This window comes from Rattus norvegicus, chromosome 14, assembly GCF_036323735.1.
Source record: "Rattus norvegicus strain BN/NHsdMcwi chromosome 14, GRCr8, whole genome shotgun sequence".
Taxonomy (NCBI): Eukaryota; Metazoa; Chordata; class Mammalia; order Rodentia; family Muridae; genus Rattus; species Rattus norvegicus.
In genome coordinates, this window is record NC_086032.1 from 107,509,761 (window position 1) to 107,535,796 (window position 26,036).

The 26,036-nt window shown below is 39.7% G+C and overlaps 1 protein-coding gene across 7 annotated transcripts in view; it reads left to right on the top strand.

Moving 5' to 3' along the window:
- The window catches only part of Clhc1 (clathrin heavy chain linker domain containing 1), a 40,685-nt gene extending 20,778 nt beyond the window's left edge, over window positions 1–19,907 (top strand). For 6 of the 7 annotated variants that reach the window (XM_039091778.2, XM_017599141.3, XM_063272988.1 and 3 more), the window contains 4 exons: window positions 4,329–4,503; window positions 6,756–6,958; window positions 16,960–17,139; window positions 19,580–19,907. In XM_039091778.2, coding sequence (XP_038947706.1) covers window positions 4,329–4,503; window positions 6,756–6,958; window positions 16,960–17,139; window positions 19,580–19,773 — 752 coding nt within the window. In that variant the 3' untranslated portion in view covers window positions 19,774–19,907. The remainder of the gene's footprint in view (window positions 1–4,328; window positions 4,504–6,755; window positions 6,959–16,959; window positions 17,140–19,579) is intronic. The other variant, NM_001013877.1, reaches the window with a different exon arrangement.
- Window positions 19,908–26,036: the final 6,129 nt, after the last annotated feature.

Below are 26,036 nucleotides of genomic sequence, written 5' to 3' on the forward strand. Positions count from 1 at the left end.
AGGGTAGACCGGGAGTCTTGACTGTAAAAAAAGATTAAAGAATAAATTTTTAAAAAAGAAGAAAGGTTTTTTTCTGCTCGAGGACTAGAAGAATAAATATTGTTGAGATACCAAGAATAAAAGCAATATTAAGATTCAACATTCCTTATAATTCAATAGTATTTTCATAGAAAATTTTAAAGAATCCTGAAATTTTTACACAAGCATAAACCTTCAAATACCCACATCAATATTGAGACAAGAAGAAGTGGGAGATATAACACATACTAATTTAAAATCATATTATAAACTTGCAGTAATAAAACAGTATCTGACCAGAATAAAAACAGATAGTGCTGGTTGTAATGGCGCATGCTTATAATTTTAGCTACTAAGGAAGCGAAGGCAAGAGAATCACAGATTCTATCTTTACCCTGTGTTTTTGGTTTTTCTTTTTTAAAGATTTGGTTTTTTATTAATTAATTTATTTTTTTGTATATGAGTAAACTGTTGCTGTCTTCAGACACACCAGAAGAGGGCATCAGACCCCATTACTGGTGGTTGTGAGCCATCATGTGGTTGCTGGGAATTGACCTCAGGACCTTTGGAAGAGCAGTCATTGCTCTTAACCACTGAGCCATCTCTCCAGCTGCATTTTACCCTGTGTTGATTCAAGAAATAGTGCTTCAGATGGCTTCTTAACTTAAAAAATTTTTAAAGAATTTTAAACATGAATACAGGAAATATTTACATCATTTCCACTCCACCTTCTCCCTTCTTCAACTCCTCCCCACTTTCTCTCAAATTCATGACCTAGTTTTTAAGTTATTATTGTTATATGCACAGGCACACACACACACACACACACACACACACACACACACACACACACACTGAATCAATTTAGTGTTGCTCATATACTTGGGATTAGATAACCTAGCAAAGAGCTAGCTCATCCCAGGGGGAAAGTGATTCTTTCTCTCTCAACAGTGATTGGTCCGCTGTACTTTCATAGTCCATGGATGCAGCTTTCCTGTAATGTCTATAAGACAATATCCTGGTCCTCTGGCTATTATGATTTTCTGCATCCTCCTCTGTAATTTTTCTGAGCCTTAAGGGTTACATTGTAGATGTATCATCTGCGGTTGAGCACCCCACAGTCTCTTTTTCCTCTGCATTTTGACCAGTTGTGCATCTCTGTAGTAGTCTCCATCCTCTGTAAAATGAAGCTTCTTTGATGAGGGTGAAAGCTACACTTATTTGTATGTATATGTATAAGCATTTGTAATACAATTAGAAATTATATTGGCTTATGGAAATAGCTATAGTAGGTATCTTAGTTAGGGTTTCTATTGCTAAGAAGAGACATCATGACCAAGGCAACTCTTACAAAGGCAAACATTTAATTGGGGCTTGCTTCCAGTTTCAGAGATCTTAGTCCATTATCATCGTAGCAGGAAACATGCAAGCAGGCAAGGTGCTGGAGAAGGAGCTAGAGTTCTGCTTCTTGATCTAAAGGCAGCCAGTGGTTGGAGCCTGAGCATAGGAGGAGACCTCCGAAGCTCACCCCCCCAGTGGCACACTTCCTCCAACAGTACCACTCCCTATGGGCCAAGCATATTCAAACCACCACATTCCAGTCCCTAGCCCCACCCCTCAGAGGCTTGTTCAAACACATGAGTCTATGAGAGCTGTACTTAGTCATAGCATAATGCAAAATACATTTAGTCCAACTTCAAAAACCGTAAGTTCAAAGTCTCCTCTGAGATTCATGCAATCTTTTAATTGTAGTCCCCTATAAAATCAAAAGCGAAAAGCAGATCACATAGTTCCAACATATCATGGCATTGCCATTCCACAATGTCATAGTGAGGAAATACTGTACTAAAGCAATACTCAAAACCAGCTGGCCAAACTCCTGAACTCCAAACTCCTCATCTCCATGTCCAGCGTCAAAGCACTCTTCAGATAAACAATTCCTTTCATCCTTGTTGACTCCTATTAGCAGGTCTGGCATTCAGCAGCAACGATCTTTGTTCTCTTGGGCTGGCTGCACACCCTCTTAGCAGCTTTTCTCAGCAGGTATCCCACAACTTTGACATCTCTAAAATCTTGGAGTATCCAAAACAACTTCAACTTTACAGCTTTCTGTTCCAATGTCGGGAATCCACACATAATTTTCTGGGCTCCTCCAAAGGGCTTGGGTTCCTTCTCCAACTCTGCCCCCTGTAGCACTCTAGGCTCTGGTTGACTCCACTGCTGCTGCTGTTCTTGGTGGTCATCTCATGGTACTGGCATCTCCAACATGCTGGGATCTTCCACTGCATCTAGGTTTCACCAATAGCCTCTCATAGGCTCTTTTCATTATACCGAGCCTCAACTTCTTGAATGATCCCTTCATTCCTGGGCTGAACTGCAACTGAGGCTTTACCATGCTTTCCCTATGGCTTTTCCTGGCCTCTCACCATTCCAAGGCTCAGCTGCTCTTTGTGACTCTTTCATGTCTTCAAAACCAGTAGCACTTGGGTGACTCTCACATTATGCCAAGCCTAGCTGCAGCACAAGGTACAACCTTGGCTATCTCTGGATACAGCTTCTTTGTGCTCTCAGAAAACACTTCCCAGAAGATTTCACCTCAGTGATGCTGGTCTCTTCTTCTTCTTTTCTTTTCTTTTTTTTTTTTTTAAGATTTATTTATTTATTATAGATGAGTACACTGTAGCTGTCTTCAGATGCGCCAGAAGAGGGCATCAGATTCCATTACAGATGGTTGTGAGCCACCATGTGGTTGCTGGGATTTGAACTCAGGTCCTCTGGAAGAGCAGTCAGTGCTCTTAACCACTAAGCCATCTCTCCAGCCCCTGCTGGTCTCTTCTTAATCACTGCTAATTTCTTAGCTCCAGCTAACCAGCATCAATGGTTACAGTAATTTCATTTATTCTAGACTCTAAACTCAGAGCCGCATGGTTCCTCTGCTTGCTGGGGCTGTAACGTGGACCCCTTGTTCTATTACATTTTCACCAACTTTCTGTTTTCCAACACCTTCACTGCATAAGTTTAGCTGTGTGGGATTACTCTAAGGTCACTACTCTAATAATCTGTTCATCTCCTTTAACACAGGATTTAGCTTCATTCTACTTCTTGGTGCTCCTTTACTCTTTCAGCCATACATTTTGTATTTTCCCCTTTCTAAGCTTGCTATGCTTGATCAAAATGCTCTTCCTGAGAGAAAACCAGAGGACAAAGTCTATGCTGGGCTTTTTTGAGACTTTGTCAATGCAGTTAATTGAAATCTCTTTACCTTAGCTTCTGGCATAGAGTTCAGACAAGGGCAAAAAGCAGCAACATTCTTCACCCAAAGCTTCATAAGAATGATCTCCAGAGTAAAATTCACCCTCAGCCCCAACGTTTTTCATATTCCTACTAGTATGGGTCTTTAAGTCCCACTTAAGCATTCCATGGCTTTCCAAATCCAAAGTTTCAAAAGCTACATTCCTCTAAACAAAAACACGGTCAAGGCTATATCACATACATACTGGAGTCCTAGGTACCAACTTATGTCTTAGTTAGAACTTGCATTGCTGGGGTTGGGGATTTAGCTCAGTGGTAGAGCGCTTGCCTAGCAAGCGCAAGGCCCTGGGTTCTGTCCCCAGCTCCGGAAAAAAAAAGAAAAAAAAAAAAAAAAGAACTTGCATTGCTATGAAGAGACATCATGACCAAGGCAACTCTTATGAAAGCAACTATTTAATCAGGGTTGGCTTACAATTTCAGAGATTTAGTTCATTATCATCATAGCAGGTATCATCATAGCTGGAGAAGGAGCCGAGAGTTCTGCATCTTGATCTGAAGGCAGCCAGGAAAAAATGGCATCCTCAGGCAGCTAGAAGGAAGCTCTGTTCCACAGTGGGTTGAGCCTTAGCATAGGTGGAGACCTCTGAAGTCCACCCCCACAGTGACATACGTCCTCCAACAAGGCCACACTTCCTAATAGTATCATTTCCTATGGCCAAGCATGTTCAAACCACCACAGTAGGTTCTCCTCTAGAGTACTGATAGGTGTCTAGATTACAAGCATGCACTGCCTTCTATTAACTAGGAGATGTCTGAGTTTCTGCTGGCTCTCAGCAGTTTTCGGCATCCTTTGGCTTGCAGACAAATCACCATAGTCTGCCTCCATCTTTATGTAGCCTACACAGCGATACTATTATAAAAAATGTAGAATTTATTCTGTATCTATTGTTAAAGGTTTGGAAAATGTAAAGAAATCAAAAGAATAATATGAAATACAAAAGGCAAACTTATTCTTAATGTATTTTACTCAAACTTCTCTTTTTTTTTTCTTTTTGTAGCCATTGGAAAAGTTAGAGGAAAGCCTCTCCCATTACTCTTGTTTTTTGAGGCTATATTTAATACCAGTCAAGCTTTCAAACGTGCTATTAATGTTGACCTAACCTTGGAGGGAATCAAATGTGGATTATCTGAGGAACGACTTGATTTAGTTACCCACTGGGTTACCCAGGCAAAGTAAGCAAAATTAAGCTGCTAACTTAACCTCAACCTGTAGTTGATATGGTTGTTTTCCTCTGACTTAGTTGTCGTCTGTGAGCTAGAGTTTCTCATTGTGGACTAGGCAGACCTCAAGGTCTAATGCCTCTGCCTCAGTCTCTTATATGCTGGGATTATAGGCTTATGAGGCTTATGATAGTAAATTCAGCTAATGGTTTGTTATAAATACTGTATTTTAAGATATACTTCAGTTCCGTGTTGAAATTAATTAGAAAGTATCCAAGAAGGCTCAGTCACAGAAAGCGCAGACTAAAGAATCAATTAACCGAAGTTCACAAAATAAAATATGGCAAGCTAGGAGAAGATGTAAGCTGAGTGACATGGACACAGAAGGATTGGTCAATAGCACACCTCTTGGTAGAGAAAAGGCAAGAAACCTGATTCTAGACAGGCTGTGGCACATGTGTTATAACCTAGGAGGCAATATGTGTGGAGGAGGAACACTCCCATAGTTATATTGAGGAGCATTTAAGTCAGCAGCTGGCTGCTTCTTGAATCCAAGTCTCCTACAGACTGGCAGACTGGTGCTAGTGTATGTAGGACTCACCTAACTAGAACCCGAGGCTGAAATGGGGATGTGGAGTATATGTGTGTGTGTCACATGGGCTTCCTAGTAATCTGAGTGCAACCACACAGGGAAGGGCAAGAGCCAAGGAAGAAATGACAAAGCCTTAGCCACATTTCCCAGACAAACAGTGCTTGGAACTGCTCTACCTTGAGGGAAGGGCCCAGCCTTTCATGTCTACTAGCTTGGTTGGTTTATAAAGAACAATTCTGATTTTGAACCCCTCCACTTTTTACCCCAATAAACAGAGTCCATATTTACTGCATGTCCAATTCTGAGACAATCTGTAGAGGTATCAGAATTTCATTTTAATGTTAGCAGCATTTTCTTAGACATATAGAAACACCACTATTATGTGAACCCTGATATTTTGCAGCCATTAATTAAAAATATAACTAAAGCACAATTTCCATATAAGCACTAATGATTTTTCTGATCATGCCCAAATACTCTTTTGGCTTATGCTGAAAATTTCTGAGTGGCACAGATGGTTGGATCACTGCTGTTGAGTATTAACAGGTACATTTGAATATTGTACCCAATGAGGTGATTCAGTTCAACTCTTGGATAGGCCTGTTTCCTTAGTTTCTCCTAGTGGATAGCTGTATCCCTCCACCCCCCTCCCCCCACAATTTTGCTTCTTACTATCTATAACAAATTTAAACTAATAGGTGCTATCATACTTAGAGCTGGGTGCTTGGGGTGGAGGGAGCACACAAGAAAACTAAAGAAAAACAAAGGTGAGGTGTAGCGGGAGGTTTTTTCTACACTGCTTTGTGGTCACATGTGCGCAGCCACCCAGGGGCTATCTTAGATCCAAGAATAGAAAACGCACACACGCACGTAGCACGCATGCATACATGCCAGTTACTCTTAAAATGCCTTGGCTAACTTAATGACTGGGCACTCTTCCCCTGCTACCCCAAGCCCAGCTGGGGAAGTGACCAGTGGCCACTTACCCAGAATCTCACATTGCTGGTTGGCCTGTTTCCTCTACTACTGCGGCCCCTTCTCTCTCCCAGTCCCTGATTCTCTGTGTCCTACCTGCTCACCTCTCAGTGTCCCGCCCCACGCTCAGCCATTGGCTACTGGCAACTTTATTGATAGATCAAAAACTAGGTGGGGATGAGGACCTTCAGTGTCAATAAACACAAATACCTGGTTAAATTAAAGTATCGGAACCTCCCTCTACAGAGAGATGTGATTCCTTTTAGTGTGAGTGTTTGCAAGATCTAATTATGAGCTGAGATTGTTCCCACTAGCTTTTGCCAACATCTAAAAAATTAGCACATTCTGCAGAATCTAGACAGACTCTAGGTAATTTATGAGAACACTGAGATCCCCAGTTGCATGTGGACCTTGCTTACCTGGCAATTTGAATTCTGTCAGTCTTTGCAGGAGAGTTTAAATCTTGCTTATAGACATTAAGACATTTGATCTCAATTTTCCCAAAATTATTTCCCCAAAGGAGAATTGTTTTTGGTTTTGCCAATCTCAAATCTCTACCACATTATCAATTGCTTATTGATTTACAATTTTATAGATTATTTATAATCTATTTACAGCCTTGAATTTTCAGATATTTCAGTCTCAGCCACTCATCAACAGTTTTCTGACGTGTGCTGTAATGATGTGCTTGCTACAGGCTGACATTTTCTGAGAAGGTTGGCGACGCTATTTGTGCTTATGGAGAGCAGCACCCATACCACAAGTCCAAATGCTTGGCGTTAGCTCAGATTGTCTACAATGAATGTGGGCTACACAAGAAAGCTATTCTTTGCCTGTGTAGACAGGGTCAGTTTCATGAGGCTATGGAACATATACAACAGTCCAAGGACATTAACACTGGTAAGTAATTTAACTCTGACATAGGAGTTGGTAATGTCTGAAACTTAGCTTACAGAATACTTCTAGACATACCAGTAGGAGAGTTCCTTTGTAAATTTTCATGAAAATAAGATAGAGTTAATTGAATTTCATGCTACACATGTATTTTCTCAAAGGAAACATTTAATATGTGGCTATTACTAGAAATATGTAGTATTAAAGACAAACTTACCTTATATGATAGACCACACTACATAAAGAATTTTTAAAAATAACTAAATTTTTATATACAATAATACATACAGAGTACATATATATAGTATACTGTTACAAATGAAGTATTAGTAATTCTCATTTCAGAATTTTGGATACCTAGCCTGTAATAGGATGTTATTTGAGAGAACTGTTGACTGACCCTAGTTCAATGGCCTGATACAGTTGACTAACCCTAGTTCAATGGCCTGATATCTTAACAGGAATCCCACCAGAGTGAGCTTATGGAACTGCTGGCCTGACAAACCCCTCAGACATAAGCCAATCTTCGTTTTTAGGCTGTTTGTTTAGTCTAAGAAGTTACAAAAAACAAACAAATAAGTAAGATAGAAATAAAAAGAAATAAATGGAGAAGTTGCAAACCAGACCAAAACATAGCAATTTTAAGCCATATTTCCCAAGAAAAAGGATATTTGTGGCTTTTGAATTTGATCATTTTCAAGTAGTGAATTGATGTTTACTTAAGATGTATGTATTTCAAAGTTGTTAATGTTTTCATTCACTGATACCAACATCATAGCTGACATGACTGTCAGGGCAGTAGCTGGCTGCTTATGTGCATTATGTGCATTGATATCAACATCATAGCTGACATGACTGTCAGGGCAGTAGCTGGCTGCTTATGTGCACTATTGCACTACTCATTTTGTTGGATCTGATGTAACTTTGTTATATCTTCTTTACAGACAGAAACTGTGTGTGTTTTCTCAGAGACGATAAGGCACAATGGGACATTTGCCAGTAGTTATACAATAGCAGAGAAGCCTGGGATAGTGGGATCACTCTACTAAAATTTGTTGAAGTAAATCATATATTGTATTATTAACTAAGGATACAGATTCAGTTTCTATGCTGGTTTTCTATGTAAAGGAATTATAATAGTGTTTAGATATAAAATATGGCTCTATTCTGCTTGGATAGTAAGCAAGGAGAGTGGATCAGATTTGGAATTTCTAATTAGAAAATTCTGCCGGTAATATTGTCAAAGAAATCAATTTATAGGAGAGAAATTTGAATAGCTATTGAGTGAGAGAGAGAGAGAGAGAGAGAGAGAGAGGAGTTAACTTTAGATGTTAAAGCTCAAGATGAGTGATTTAAGCCATAAACTTGTTACTTTTCTAAGAAAATATTTTCTTATTTGTTTCTTAATAGTCTGATTTAATTGATGTAGAATAAATTAAATAATTTATAAATTATTTAATGAATTCCCTCTCTCTTAATCTCTTTTTCTTTATATGTATGTATGTGCACAGGCACACATAATAATAAATGTTTGAATATTGGCACCAGGAAGAACATTTTACATTATATCATATGTAATTCAGAGAAAATTAACATCTCTAACACTCTTTCCTTACTGGTAATAAAAAAATGGTAACATATCACTAATTCTGATTAGCAAAGTCAGTGCATTACTATCTGTTAGTTCCTGGCACACAATACATTTGTTCAGTAAAAACTAGATTACCGGGGAGTCCCAAACCCGGTATCCCAGCCCGCAGCAGCTCTCTGCTCCCAAACCCCGTGGGAGAGAGACCTCACCGCCTGGTCAGGTGGGCACTCCTAAGGCTGCAGAGCGGAAGAGACCACCAACACTGCCCACCCCTGCCCACATCCCTGGCCCAAGAAGAAACTGTATAAGGCCTCTGGGTTCCCTTAGAGGAGGGCCCAAGAGCAGCAGGACCGCTGCGTCTGAGACACCGCCAGAACCTGAAGGGATCTACCGGATAAACAGCTCTCTGCACCCAAATCCCATGGGAGGGAGAGCTAAACCTTCAGAGAGGCAGACACACCTGGGAAACCAGAAGAGACTGCACTCTGCACACATCTCGGATGCCAGAGGAAGACACCAAACGCCATCAGGAACCCTGGTGCACTGAAGCTCCCGGAAACGGCGGCGCAGATCTTCCTGGTTGCTGCTGCCACAGAGGAGAGCTCATAAGCAACACCCCACGAGCAAACTTGAGCCTCATGACCACAGGTTAGACCAACTTTTCTGCTGCAAGTGACCTGCCTGGTGAACTCCAGACACAGGCCCACAGGAACAGCTGAAGACCTGTAGATAGGAAAAACTACACACCCAAAAGCAGAACACTCTGTCCCCATAACTGGCTGAAAGAAAACAGGAAAACAGGTCTACAGCACTCCTGACACACAGGCTTATAGGACAGTCTAGCCACTATCAGAAATAGCAGAACAAAGTAACACTAGAGATAATCTGATGGCGAGAGGCAAGCGCAGGAACCCAAGCAACAGAAACCATGACTACATGGTATCATCGAACCCCAATTCTCCCACCAAACCAAACACTGAATATCCAAACACACCAGAAAAGCAAGACCTAGATTTAAAATCATATTTGATCATGATGCTGGAGGACTTCAAGAAAGACATGAAGAACTCCCTTAGAGAAACACAGGAAAACATTAATAAACAAGTAGAAGCCTACAGAGAGGAATCGCAAAAATCCCTGAAAGAATTCCAGGAAAACATAAATAAACAAGTAGAAGCCCATAGAGAGGAGTCACAAAAATCCCTGAAAGAATTCCAGGAAAACACAATCAAACAGTTGAAGGAATTAAAAATGGAAATAGAAGCAATCAAGAAAGAACACATGGAAACAACCCTGGATATAGAAAACCAAAAGAAGAGACAAGGAGCTGTAGATACGAGCTTCACCAACAGAATACAAGAGATGGAAGAGAGAATCTCAGGAGCAGAAGATTCCATAGAAATCATTGACTCAACTGTCAAAGATAATGTAAAGCAGAAAAAGCTACTGGTCCAAAACATACAGGAAATCCAGGACTCAATGAGAAGATCAAACCTAAGGATAATAGGCATAGAAGAGAGTGAAGACTCCCAGCTCAAAGGACCAGTAAATATCTTCAACAAAATCATAGAAGAAAACTTCCCTAACCTAAAAAAAGAGATACCCATAGACATACAAGAAGCCTACAGAACTCCAAATAGATTGGACCAGAAAAGAAACACCTCCCGTCACATAATTGTCAAAACACCAAACGCACAAAATAAAGAAAGAATATTAAAAGCAGTAAGGGAAAAAGGTCAAGTAACATATAAAGGCAGACCTATCAGAATCACACCAGACTTTTCGCCAGAAACTATGAAAGCCAGAAGATCCTGGACAGATGTCATATGGACCCTAAGAGAACACAAATGCCAGCCCAGGCTACTGTATCCTGCAAAACTCTCAATTAACATAGATGGAGAAACCAAGATATTCCATGACAAAACCAAATTTACACAATATCTTTCTACAAATCCAGCACTACAAAGGATAATAAATGGTAAAGCCCAACATAAGGAGGCAAGCTATACCCTAGAAGAAGCAAGAAACTAATCGTCTTGGCAACAAAACAAAGAGAAGAAAGGCACACAAACATAACCTCATATCCAAATATGAATATAACGGGAAGCAATAATCACTATTCCTTAATATCTCTCAACATCAATGGCCTCAACTCCCCAATAAAAACACATAGATTAACAAACTGGATACGCAACGAGGACCCTGCATTCTGCTGCCTACAGGAAACACACCTCAGAGACAAAGACAGACACTACCTCAGAGTGAAAGGCTGGAAAACAACTTTCCAAGCAAATGGTCGGAAGAAGCAAGCTGGAGTAGCCATTCTAATATCAAATAAAATCAATTTTCAACTAAAAGTCATCAAAAAAGATAAGGAAGGACACTTCATATTCATCAAAGGAAAAATCCACCAAGATGAGCTCTCAATCCTAAATATCTATGCCCCAAATACAAGGGCACCTACATACGTAAAAGAAACCTTATTAAAACTCAAAACACACATTGCACCTCACACAATAATAGTAGGAGATTTCAACACCCAACTCTCATCAATGGACAGATCATGGAAACAGAAATTAAAAAGAGACGTAGACAGACTAAGAGAAGTCATGAGCCAAATGGACTTAACGGATATTTATAGAACATTCTATCCTAAAGCAAAAGGATATACCTTCTTCTCAGCTCCTCATGGTACTTTCTCCAAAATTGACCATATAATTGGTCAAAAAACGGGCCTCAACAGGTACAGAAAGATAGAAATAATCCCATGCGTGCTATCAGACCACCACGGCCTAAAACTGGTCTTCAATAACAATAAGGGAAGAATGCCCACATATACGTGGAAATTGAACAACGCTCTACTCAATGATAACCTGGTCAAGGAAGAAATAAAGAAAGAAATTAAAGACTTTTTAGAATTTAATGAAAATGAAGGTACAACATACCCAAACTTATGGGACACAATGAAAGCTGTGCTAAGAGGAAAACTCATAGCGCTGAGTGCCTGCAGAAAGAAACAGGAAAGAGCATATGTCAGCAGCTTGACAGCACACCTAAAAGCTCTAGAACAAAAAGAAGCAAATACACCCAGGAGGAGTAGAAGGCAGGAAATAATCAAACTCAGAGCTGAAATCAACCAAGTAGAAACAAAAATGACCATAGAAAGAATGAACAGAACCAAAAGTTGGTTCTTTGAGAAAATCAACAAGATAAACCCTTAGCCAGACTAACGAGAGGACCCAGAGAGTGTGTCCAAATTAACAAAATCAGAAATGAAAGGGAGACATAACTACAGATTCAGAGGAAATTCAAAAAATCATCAGATCTTACTATAAAAGCCTATATTCAACAAAACTTGAAAATCTACAGGAAATGGACAATTTCCTAGACAGATACCAGGTACCGAAGTTAAATCAGGAACAGATAAACCAGTTAAACAACTCCATAACTCCTAAGGAAATAGAAGCAGTCATTAAAGGTCTCCCAACCAAAAAGAGCCCAGGTCCAGACGGGTTTAGTGCAGAATTCTATCAAACCTTCATAGAAGACTATCCAAACTATTCCACAAAATTGAAACAGATGGAGCACTACCGAATTCCTTCTATGAAGCCACAATTACTCTTATACCTAAACCACACAAAGACACAACAAAGAAAGAGAACTTCAGACCAATTTCCCTTATGAATATCGACACAAAAATACCCAATAAAATTCTGGCAAACCGAATCCAAGAGCACATCAAAACAATCATCCACCATGATCAAGTAGGCTTCATCCCAGGCATGCAGGGATGGTTTAATATACGGAAAACCATCAACGTGATCCATTATATAAACAAACTGAAAGAACAAAACCACATGATCATTTCATTAGACGCTGAGAAAGCATTTGACAAAATTCAACACCCCTTCATGATAAAAGTCCTGGAAAGAATAGGAATTCAAGGTCCATACCTGAACATAGTAAAAGCCATATACAGCAAACCAGTTGCTAACATTAAACTAAATGGAGAGAAACTTGAAGCAATCCCACTAAAATCAGGGACTAGACAAGGCTGCCCACTCTCTCCCTACTTATTCAATATAGTTCTTGAAGTTCTAGCCAGAGCAATCAGACAACAAAAGGAGGTCAAGGGGATACAGATCGGAAAAGAAGAAGTCAAAATATCACTATTTGCAGATGATATGATAGTATATTTAAGTGATCCCAAAAGTTCCAGCAGAGAACTACGAAAGCTGATAAACAACTTCAGCAAAGTGGCTGGGTATAAAATTAACTCAAATAAATCAGTAGCCTTCCTCTACACAAAAGAGAAACTAGCCGAGAAAGAAATTAGGGAAACGACACCCTTCATAATAGACCCAAATAATATAAAGTACCTCGGTGTGACTTTAACCAAGCAAGTAAAAGATTTGTACAATAAGAACTTCAAGACTCTGAAGAAAGAAATTGAAGAAGACCTCAGAAGATGGAAAGATCTCCCAGGCTCATGGATTGGCAGGATTAATATAGTAAAAATGGCCATTTTACCAAAAGCGATCTACAGATTCAATGCAATCCCCATCAAAATACCAATCCAATTCTTCAAAGAGTTAGACAGAACAATTTGCAAATTCATCTGGAATAACAAAAAACCCAGGATAGCTAAAACTATCCTCAACAATAAAAGGACTTCAGGGGGAATCACTATCCCTGAACTCAAGCAGTATTACAGAGCAATAGTGATAAAAACTGCATGGTATTGGTACAGAGACAGACAGATAGACCAATGGAACAGAATTGAAGACCCAGAAATGAACACACACACCTATGGGCACTTGATTTTTGACAAAGGACCCAAAACCATCAAATGGAAAAAAGATAGCATTTTCAGCAAATGGTGCTGGTTCAACTGGAGGTCAACATGTAGAAGAATGCAGATCGATCCATGCTTATCACCCTGTACAAAGCTTAAGTCCAAGTGGATCAAGGACCTCCACATCAAACCAGACACACTCAAACTAATAGAAGAAAAACTAGGGAAGCATCTAGAACACATGGGCACTGGAAAAAATTTCCTGAACAAAACACCAATGGCTTATGCTCTAAGATCAAGAATCGACAAATGGGATCTCATAAAACTGCAAAGCTTCTGTAAGGCAAAGGACACTGTGGTTAGGACAAAACAGCAACCAACAGATTGGGAAAAGATCTTTACCAATTCTACAACAGATAGAGGCCTTATATCCAAAATATACAAAGAACTCAAGAAGTTAGACCGCAGGGAGACAAATAACCCTATTAAAAAATGGGGTTCAGAGCTAAACAAAGAATTCACAGCTGAGGAATGCTGAATGGCTGAGAAACACCTAAAGAAATGTTCAACATCTTTAGTCATAAGGGAAATGCAAATCAAAACAACCCTGAGATTTCACCTCACACCAGTGCGATTGGCTAAGATCAAAAACTCAGGTGACAGCAGATGCTGGCGAGGATGTGGAGAAAGAGGAACACTCCTCCATTGTTGGTGGGATTGCAGACTGGTACAACCATTCTGGAAATCAGTCTGGAGGTTCCTCAGAAAATTGGACATTGAACTGCCTGAGGATCCAGCTATACCTCTCCTGGGCATATACCCAAAAGATGCCCCAACATATAAAAGAGACACGTGCTCCACTATGTTCATCGCAGCCTTATTTATAATAGCCAGAAGCTGGAAAGAACCCAGATGCACTTCAACAGAGGAATGAATACAGAAAATATGGTACATCTACACAATGGAATATTAATCAGCTATCAAAAACAATGACTTTATGAAATTCGTAGGCAAATGGTTGGAACTGGAAAATATCATCCTGAGTGAGGTAACCCAATCACAGAAAGACATACATGGTATGCACTCATTGATAAGTGGCTATTAGCCCAAATGCTTGAATTACCCTAGATGCCTAGAACAAATGAAACTCAAGACGGATGATCAAAATGTGAATGCTTCACTCCTTCTTTAAAGGGGGAACAAGAATACCCTTGGCAGGGAATAGAGAGGCAAAGATTAGAACAGAGGCAGAAGGAACACCCATTCAGAGCCTGCCCCACATGTGGCCCATACATATACAGCCATCCAATTAGACAAGATGGATGAAGCAAAGAAGTGCAGGCCGACAGGAGCTGGATGTTGATCTCTCCTGAGAGACACAGCCAGAATACAGCAGACACAGAGGCGAATGCCAGCAGCAAACCACTGAACTGAGAATAGGACCCCCGTTGAAGGAATCAGAGAAAGAACTAGAAGAGCTTGAAGGGGCTCGAGACCCCTTATGAACAACAATGCTAAGCAACCAGAGCTTCCAGGGACTAAGCCACTACCTAAAGACTATACATGGACTGACCCTGAACTCTGACCTCATAGGTAGCAATGAATATCCTAGTAAGAGCACCAGTGGAAGGGGAAGCCCTGGGTCCTGCTAAGACTGAACCCCCAGTGAACATGATTGTTGGGGGGAGGGCGGCAATGGGGGGAGGATGGGGAGGGGAACACCAATAAGAAAGGGGAGGGGGGAGGGGGATGTTTGCCCGGAAACAGGGAAAGGGAATAAGACTCGAAATGTATATAAGAAATACTCATGTTAATAAAAAAAAACGTTATAAAACATTTTAAATAAACATAAAAAGAGCTAAAAAAAAACCTAGATTACCCCTTATTGACTTTTAGATGCAAATTACATTTATAAAGTTAACAAAAGGCCTAGAATTTATTTTGAAAATTACTTCTTGTGGCCTAAAAAGAATATCTTATGTTGAAAATTTAGGAAATTAGCCAGGCAGTGGTGGCACATACCTTTAATCCTAGCACTCAGGAGACAGAGGCAAGTAAGTCCCCAACTTTGAGGCCAGCTGATTTGCAGAGTATGTTCCAGGACAACCAGGGCTGCACAGAGATATCCTTTCTCGAAAACAAGCAAGAAGAAGAGAAGGAGGAAGAAGAGGAAGAGGAGGAGGAGGAGGAGGAAGAGGAGGAGGGGAGGAAGGAAGGAATGATGTAAAATTTATAAATATACAACTATAATTGCAGTTTGGGATACTTTAGTGTTTAGAGAGCATATTAAACATATGAACTTCCTTTTCTGGGGTTAAAAATGGTAAAATGTGTTCACAGCCTTTGCCGCACCACCACCGCTCTCTAACGCCAGCGCCGCCTCTTATTGACAGCAACTAAATGGTGTTTGTAGCATTTTATCATACAGTAGATTCCATCCATTCACTATACTTTTCTAACGGAGTTATCCTACATGCAAGTACATGTTTTTAATGTTGTCTGTCTTCTGCGCTGTTCCTGTAAGTTTGCTATTAAAATACATTAAACTATAAAAAGAAATGGTAAAATGTTGGCATGAGAAGATGACTGAGTGGATGAAGAAGAAGTGTGGTGGCCTGGACTGGAAGAGCAGACTCTTGCAAGGTCACTTCTAGTGACCTCCGCTGTCACCAGCAACAAGTTGCCTCCCCCCAACCCCACCTAAAATAAGGAGTAAAAAATGATTGTATGTCGTCAACTTCTAACTACTTAAAATAGTCACATTGGGCTTACCTCTACGACTGATGATCTGAGTTCAGTCCCTAGGTGAAAGCGAAGAACCAACTCTCCCTTGTCTTCTGGTCTCACTTGTGTACCAGAGCACACATCCACATATATGCACAAACGTAAATAAACAATTTTAAAAAACCCAACTACATTGTTTTATTACTTAAAAACAGACTCTTGCAATATAGCCCAGGGCCTCAAACTCACAATTCTCTTTCCTACAACTTACCAAGTGCTAGGATTACAGACATATATTATCATGGGCACTCTATTAATTACTTGTCAAAATCTCCAGTTTTGAATTTTCGAGTACTTGATACTTTTAAGGAAATCATGACTGCATTCTTTTTTCTGTGCAACACACAGCAAGAAAGATAAAATTATACTCTCTGGAAATTGGTCTGTATGTGGGCAACAAGGCATACAGACATCCACACATATGTACACACAAATAATTTTTTAAAAATCAACTGCATTGATTTATTACTTTAAAACAGACAAGAAAAACCCAACCTAGTGTTTGACAAAATTTGACAAATTCTCTCCAACTGTGGCACTTTTCAAATGTGAAAGCAGCTACAAAGGTGAAGTGGCAAGTTCCTGACTGCTAGCCCCTGTCTGTTCAACACAACGCATCTCTGTTCCCGGAGAGTGTTTACCATACGTTCCCTGGTACTCCTTGTTCCGAGTTGTCCTTTCTTGTGTCTTACTTTGGTTAAAGTTGAAGAGAGTACTGTGGAGTTTCGGTTGGAATCCAAGTGAGATGTAGAGGTATGGAAAGAATACCTGCAAACTGGTAGTCTATGTAGGTGCTTACACACCAGGAGAGTGAGATTGTTCTGATTTGACCCACAGATGACCTGATACAGCTAATAACAGCATGCCCCCAGATTGACTTAATCAGAGGTCTTACTGAAGAAAGGAATGGGAAACCACCATTTTTATCTTTTGGGCTTACTGTACTCCATCTGTTTTCTGTGGATATGAAAAAAATTGGCATGAAGCTACTTCAGGAAGTCAGTAAAGCTGAGAAAGGTAAGTGTGGACCCACCGTGCTCAGGAGTGAAAGGTCCGCTAGGAGATAGACCAAGAGTGGGTCCAGCTTTGGATTGTCCACTGCTCTCCCTGTGCTCTGTCTGCAGTTTGGTCTGTAGCTGTCACTGTTGTGACCTTGTTGCCTGTCTGCCCCCGACAAAGGGCTTTGTTCTGTATTTGTCGAACAACACAGAGAGTATGATATGGGAGAGGGATGAAAACACTTTTCTACAGAAACCTTTCACAGAGCTTACAAGGGAGCAAGTTATGTTGCTGACCCAGAACAGCACCCAGACTACAGTCAGGAGTTGTCCACCTATTTCCAAATATGGCTTCCAACATTCATGGGTTATTTGTTTTGTTTAAGGTTGCTTTCAACTGGTTTGCTGTTTTCAACAAATAGCTCTCTCTCTCTCTCTCTCTCTCTCTCTCTCTCTCTCTCACACACACACACACACACACTCACATACACACACTTATAGAAGAAGACATAGTTTAAGATTAAAGCATTTAGCTTCAAATGTAAAAAGTAAGTGGTTAGTCCAGGCAAAGTTGATTACATTCTTTTCTTAAAGGTGGGTTAAAGTTTAAACAGGGTAAGTACACAGTAGGACAGCAGATTGAGTTCATAGTTTTAAATGTCCTTAAAGCATATTATTGACTTGATTTCGAGGTCTGACAAACTTCATTTTCCTTGAAGGCAAGAAAAATTGCCATAGGTAAGGAGCCACAAGTGCTGTTGTGAAAGCGATAGTCATGAGTTATTTATGGAGTTCAGGATGATTAAACTTAGCTCAATTTTTTCAGAGTTAACAGAAATTTGTAAATATGAAAATTACCATGCTAGAAAATGGGATATATTTGTTGAAGGAGTTAGAATGAAAAATCTTTACTAAGCCCAGTGAGAATGCTATAATCATTGCAAGAGGCAACACTCTTATAAAAGGTTAATGTAAGTGACCATATAAGTTAGCAATCATTTTATATGTATTTTAAGTATTAATTAGCCATAACCTTATATAATTAAATTTCAAAATCCATTACATGCATATTTTCATGAGATAGTTTCTCTTAATGTAACTTTGCAATGATATCGAGGAGCTAATTAAATTTTACATTTCCACCTTTCATTAATTTAATATAGAAGCTTAAGCAGATAAGTTTTCAAATTGTCTGAAGTCAAAGAAAAATAGTAAATTACCTGAAAATATACTGAAGAAGATAATTTCATATCCTGAATTTATCATTACAAGTAGTAACTAAAATACTTGATAGGAAAATAACAATTGTGCTCAAAATAAAATAGCAGTGAGGATAGCAATCAACGAAGTCTTCCTTAACAAAGATTATAAGTAACCAGGTGGTAGGTTAGACGTTAGCTCTGTAGACTGGTGGGGTTGGGAAGTAGCACCCGTTACTACTTCAGCCTCCAGAATATATGTACCAAGTCTGGCATGGGCACACACATGTGTAACTCCAGCATTGGAGAGTCTGGAAGGCGGGCCTCTGGGGGCTTGTTGGCCATCCAGTGCAGCCCACATGGCAAGCTTGCATGCCAGTGAGAGAGCCTCTCTCCACAGTAGAAGATTGGTGGTTCTTAAGGATTTCACTCTTGCATACTTATGTGACCATATATCTACAACATCATATATGTCTCCTCATACACAAAGCAAATAAGCAAATAATTGATAAACACCAAAGAAAGTTACTACCAGTTATCTTCCAAAAGTAAATCATACTAGATTTCTTTAAGGATTTATTTATTTATTATATATAAGTACACTGTAGTGTCATCAGACTCACCAGAAGAGGGCATCAGATTTCATTACAGGTGGTTGTGAACCACCATGTAGTTGCTGGGATTTGAACTCAGGACCTCTGGAATTGCAATCAGTGCTCTTAACCACTGAACCATCTCTCTAGCCCCCTAGACTTCTTTAAAAGCAAACCATTTCACTTCTTTTAGGAAAATATTGGTTATAGATTCTAACTACATAGAGCATTCTCTAGTTAAAGAGAGGATTAAGGTTTGCAAAGGAGTTTCTTAAACCCTGGGGCACTACTAAGCATTTATGAAGCTGTTTAAAGTATCTCGAAAACTCAAGCACAAGGTTCTCAGCACTCGATGGTTTCGAGCAGTGCTTTGTGCCTGTAGGAAGGGGCTATACTCTGCTTTCTGAGCTCCCTGCCTTACAGCTTCAACAAAGCTACCTTATGGAAGGATATGAGTGGGGAGCGTGGAATCATGTTACAGGGTTGAGCTGATACATTAACACTCAAGAACTTACAAGACCTGGGGCTAAGCACTGTACTTATCATAGCATGAAACTTACTGGTCCAGGCCTGTTTTGAGAGTAACGATATTGCACTGATGTCTCTTTATTTCTGAAGGATTATCAAAGCTAACAGAAAATTCTGTAATACTGATTTTTTTTTTCAGATGTGATCGAACATCTTGTGATGAGTGATTTATTTTGCTCCATAGAAAAGTGGCAAGAACTAGCAAATATATGTTTGCAAAATGGTTTTAAAAATTTGTCCAATGACATCATGTCCATTCTTCGATCCCAGGCTGGTGTTTCAGAAATTTCCGAAGATGATACCACCAACGTAATGGAACATGTTTTTTGGTAATTCTTTATTTTAACCACCCGAGGGCGCTTGTACAACATTTTACAGGCATTGACTTGGGAAGCTGGTTTTAGCATAATTAATTTATAAATAAATGTTAAATATAAAGCTCTACGCAATAAATCACACTTCTGTTATGACGTTTGTGTTTGATCTTAAAACACTGAAACGTTGCTTCCCTTCTACCATGTGGCCACTTCTTATAGCGAATATTGAGCAAATCTAAGAGTGTAACTTTGAATAGCATAGCATTTCTACCTTAGAACAAGCTAATGTCCAAATAGATACCTTGGTATGGGTAATGCTCTGTCTATATACCGGCTTTTTAAAAAAATTTTTTAATTAGAATGGTATTCCCTTTCCCGGTTTCCAGTCCATAAGCCCGCATCCCCACCCCCTCCACCAAACGGGTATTCCCCTCCCCCTTCCACCTCCCTTACCTCCCCGCCCCCGACATTCCCCTGCACTGGAAGTCCAACCTTGGCAGGACCAAGGGCTTCCCCTTCCACTGATGCTCCAACAAAGGCTATTCTCTGCTACATATACAGTTGGAGCCCTGGGTCAGTCGATGTATAGTCTTTCAAGAGTGGTTTAGACCGTGGAAGCTCTGGTTGGTTGGCACTGTTGTTCTTATGGGGTTGCAAGCCCCTTAAGCTCTTTCAATCCTTCCTCTAATTCCCCTAAACGGGGTCCTGTTCTCAGTTCAGTGATTTGCTGCTAGCATTGACCTCTGTATTGGACATGCTCTGAATGTGTCTCAGGAGAGATCTATATCCAGTCCCTTTCAGCAGGCAGTTTTTAGCTTCATCAATCTTACCTAGTTTTGGCCATTCCTTCAGTCACTGCTCTAAACTTTGCTTCCATATCTCCTCCTATGAATATTTTTTCCCCTTTCAAGAAGGAGTGGGAACATCTGCATTTTGGTCATCCTTCTTGAACTTCCTGTAGTCTGTGGATTGCATCTTGGGTAAGTCAAGCTTTTGGGCTAATATCCACTTATCAATGAGTGCATACCAAGCGTGTTTTTCTGTGATTTGGTTACCTCACTCAGGTTGATATTTTCTTTTCTTTTCTTTTTTTTTTTTCATCTTTATTAAATTGGGTATTTCTTATTTACATTTCAGTTGCTATTCCCTTTCCCGGTTTCCAGGCCAACATCCCCTTCTATATGGGTGTTCCCCTCCCCATCCTCCTCCCATTACCGCCCTCCCCCCAACAGTCCCGTTCACTGGGGGTCCAGCTTGGGAGGACCAAGGGCTTCCCCTTCCACTGGTGCCCTTACTAGGCTATTCATTGCTACCTATGCAATTGGAGCCCGGGGTCAGACCACGTATAGTTTTCGGTAGTGAATTAGTCCCTGGACGCTCTGGTTGCTTGGCATTGTTGTACATATGGGGTCTCGAGTCCCTTTAAGCTCTTCCAGTCCTTTCTCTGAATCGTTCAACCATGGTCCCGTTCTCAGTTCAGTGGTTTGCTGTTGGCATTTGCCTATGTATTTGCTGTGTTCTGGCCGTGTCTCTCAGGAGAGATCTACATCTGGTTCCTGTCAACCTGCACTTCTTTGCTTCATCCATCTCATCTAGTTTGGTGGCTGTGTATGTATGGGCCACATGTGGGGCAGGCTCTGACTGGGTGTTCCTTCTGCCTCTGTTCTAAACTTTGCCTACCTAATTCCTCCCAAGGGTATTCTTGTTCCCCTTTTAAAGAAGAAGCGAAGCATCCATATTTTGGTCATCCTTCTTGAGTTTCATGTGTTCTGTGCATCTAGGGCAATTCGAGCATTTGGGCTGATATCCACTTATCAATGAGTGCATACCATGTGTGTTTTTCTGTGATTGGGTTACCTCACTCAGGATGATATTTTCCTCACTCAGGATGATAATTTCATAAAGTCATTTTTTTAAGTATTTATTTATTATCTATGAGTACACTGTAGCTGTCTTCAGACACACCAGAAGAGGGCAGCAGATCCCATTACAGATGGTTGTGAGCCACCATGTGGTTGCTGGGATTTGAACTCAGGTCCTCTGGAAGAGCAGTCAGTGCTCTTAACCACTGAGCCATCTTGCCAGCCCAAAGTCATGTTTTTGATAGCTGAGTAGTATTCCATTGTGTAGATGCACCACATTTTCTGTATCCATTCCTCTGTTGAAGGGCATCTGGGTTCTTTCCAGCTTCTGGCTATTATAAATAAGACTGCTATGAACATAGTGGAGCATGTGTCTTTGTTATATGTTGGAGCATCTTTTGGGGATATGCCTAGGAGTGGTGTAGCTGGGTCCTCAGGTATTAGAATGTCCTATTTTCTGAGGAACCTCCAGACTGATTTCCAGAATGGTTGTCCCAGTCTGCAATCCCACCAACAGTGGAGGAGTGTTCCTCTTTCTCTACATTCTCGCCAGCATCTGCTGTCCCTGAGTTTTTGATCTTAGCCATTCTGACTGGTGTGAGGTAGAATCTCAGTGTTGTTTTGATATGCATTTTCCTGATTACTAAGGATGTTGAACATTTTTTGAGGTACTTTTCCACCATTCCATATTCCATAGCTGAGAATGTTTTGTTTAGCTCTGTACTCCATTTTTTAATGGGGTTATTTGGTTCTCTGGAGTCTAACTTTTTGAGTTCTTTGTATATTTTTGGGTATTAGCTCTCGATCAATTGTAGGATTGGTAAAGCTCTTTTCCCAATCTGTTGGTTGCTGTTTTGTCCTAATGACAGTGTCTTTTGCCTTACAGAAGCTTTCCAGTTTTATGAGGTCCATTTTGTCGATTCTTGATCTTAGAGCATAAGCCATTGGTGTTTTGTTCAGGAAATTTTCTCTAGTGCCCATGTGTTTGAGATGCTTCCCCACTTTTTCTTCTATTAGTTTGAGTGTATCTGGTTTGATGTGGAGGTCCTTTATCCACTTGGACTTAAGCTTTGTACAGGGTGATAAGCATGGATCGATCTGCATTCTTCTACATGTTGACCTCCGGTTGAACCAGCACCATTTATTGAAAATGTTATCTTTCTTCCATTGAATGGTTTTAGCTCCTTTGTCGAATTCCAAGTGACCAAAGGTGTGTGGGTTCATTTCTGGGTCTTCTATTCTGTTCCACTGATCTATCTGCCTGTCTCTGTACCAATACCATACAGTTTTTAAAACTATTGCTCTGTAATACTGCTTGAAGTCAGGGATGGTGATTCCCCTAGATTTTTTTTTTATTGTTGAGTATAGTTTTTTGATATCCTGGGTTTTTTGTTACTCAAATGAATTTGCAAATTGCTCTTTCTATCTCTGTGAAGAATTGAGTAGGAATTTTGATGGGGATAGCATTGAATTTGTAGATTGCTTTTGGCAAAGTGGCCATTTTTACAATATTAATTATGCCAATCCATGATCATGGGAGATCTTTCCATCTTCTGAGATCTTCCTCAATTTTTTTCTTCAGAGTCTTGAAGTTCTTGTCATACACATCTTTCACCTGTTTGGTTAAAGTCACACCAATATATTTTATATTACTTGAGATGATTGTGAAGGGTGTCATTTCCCTAATTTCTTTCTCAGCCTGTTTATCCTTTGAGTAGAGGAAGGCTACTGATTTGTTTGAGTTAATTTATACCCCGATACTTTGCTGAAGTTATCAGATTAAGTAGTTCTTTGGTGGAACTTCTGGGGTCACTTAAGTATACTATCATATCATCTGCAAATAGTGATAATTTAATTTCTTCTCTTCCAATTTGTATCTCTTTGACCTCCTTTTGTTGTCTGATTGCTCTGGCTAGGACTTCGAGTACAATGTTGAATAAGTAGGGAGAGAGTGGGCAGCCTTGTCTAGTCCCTGATTTTAGTGGGATTGCTTCAAGTTTCTCTCCATTTCGTTTGATGTTAGCTACTGGTTTGCTGTATATTGCTTTTACTATGTTTAGATAAGGGCCTTGAATTCCTGATCTTTCCAGGACTTTTGTCATGAAGGGGTGTTGAATTTTGTAAAATGCTGTCTCAGCATCTAATGAAATGATCTTGTGGTTCTTTGAGTTTGTTTATATAATGGATTACATTGATGGATTTTTGTATATTAAACCATCCCTGCATCCCTGGGATGAAGCCTACTTGATCATGATGAATGATCATTCTGATGTGTTCTTGGATTCGGTTTGCAAGAATTTTATTGAGTGTTTTTGTGTCAATATTAGTAACGGAAATTGGTCTGACATTCTCTTTCTTTGTTGGGTCTTTGTATGGTTTTGATATAAGAGTAATTGTGACTTCATAGAAGGTATTTGGTAGTGCTCCATCTGTTTCTATTTTGTGGAATAGTTTGGACAGTATTGGTATGAGGTCTTCTATGAACTTCTGATAGAATTCTGCACTAAACCCGTCTGGACCTGGGCTCCTTTTGGTTGGGAGATGTTTTAATAACTGCTTCTATTTCCTTAGGAGTTATGGGGTCGTTTAGATGGTTTGTTTGTTCCTGATTTAACTTTGGTACCTGGTATCTGTCTAGAAATTTGTCCATTTCCTCCAGATTTTCCAGTTTTGTTGAATATAGGCTTTTGTAGTAGGATCTGATGATTTTTTTTAATTTCCTCAGATTCTGTTGTTATCTCTCCCTTTTCATTTCTGATTTTCTTAATTTGTACACACTCTCTGTGACATCTGGTTAGTCTGGCTAAGAGTTTATCTATCTTGTTGATTTTCTCAAAGAACCAGCTCCTGGTTTTGTTGATTCTTTGTATAGTGCTTTTTGTTTCTACATGGTTGATTTCAGCCTTGAGTTTGATTATTTCCTGCCTTCTACTCCTCTTGGGTTTATTTATTTCTTTTTGTTCTGGAGCTTTTTGCTCTCCCTGTTTCTTTTTGCAGGCACTCAGAGCTATGAGTTTTCCTCTTAGCACTGCTTTCATTGTGTCCCATAAGTTTGGGTATGTTGTATCTTCATTTTCATTAAATTCTAAGAAATCTTTAATTTCTTTATTTCTTCCTTGACCAAGTTGTGACTGAGTTAAGTGTTTTCAACTTCTATGTTTATGTGGGCTTTCTGTCTTTACTGTTGTTATTGAAGACCAGTCTTAGTCTGGAGTGATCTGATAGGATGCATGAGATTAGTTCTATCTTCTTGTATCTGTTGAGGCCTGTTTTGTGACTGATTATATGGTCAGTTTTGGAGAAGGTAGCGTGAGATGCTGAGAAGAAGGTATATTCTTTTGTTTTAGGATGGAGTGTTCTATAAATATCTGTTAGATCCATTTGGTTCATAACTTGTTAGTTTCTCTATGTCTCTGTTTAATTTCTGTTTCCATGATCTGTCCAGTGATGAAAGTGGGGTGTTGAAATCTCCTACTATTATTGTGTGAGGTACAGTGTGTGCTTTGAGCTTTAGCAAGGTTTCTTTTATAAATGTAGGTGTCCTTGCATTTGAAGCATAGATATTTAGGATTGAGAGTTCATCTTGGTGGATTTTTCCTTTGATGAATATGAAGTGTACTTCCTTATCATTTTTAATGACTTTTGGTTGAAAGTCAATTTTATTCGATATTAGAATGGCGACTCCAGCTTGTTTCTCTGGGCTATTTGCTTGGAAAGTTGTTTTCCAGCCATTTACTCTGATAGTGTCTGTCTTTGTCTTTGAAGTGTGTTTCCTGCATGCAGCAAAATGTATGCTCTTTATTTATCCAGTCTCTTAGTCTGTGTCTTTTTATTGGGGAATTGAGTCCGTTGATGTTGAGAGATATTGAGGAATAGTGAATGTTGCTTCCTGTTATTTTCCTTGTTACCAGTGGAATTATGTTTGTGTGTCTCTCTTTTGGTTTCACTGCAAGGAGATTATATTCTTGCTTTCTGTACAGTGTAGTTTCTCTCCTTGTATTGGAGTTTTCCATCCATTATCCTTTGTAGAACTGAATTTGTAGAAAGATATTATGTAAATTTGGTTTTGTCATGGAATATCTTGATTTCTCCACCTATGTTAATTGAGAGTTTTGCTGGGTTTAGTAGCCTGGGCTGGGATTTGTGTTCTTTTAGGGTCTGTATGACATCTGTCCAGGATCTTCTGGCTTTTATAGTCTCTGGTGAGAAGTCTGGTGTAATTCTTATAGGTCTACTTATATGTCACTTGACCTTTTTCCCTTACTGCTTTTAATATTCTTTTTTTTTTGTTTTGATCATTTGGTATTTTAACTATTATGTGATGGGAGGAATTTCTCTTCTCGTCCAATCTATTCGGAGTTCTGTAGGCTTCTTGTATGTTTATGGGCATCTCTTTCTTTAGATTAGGGAAGTTTTC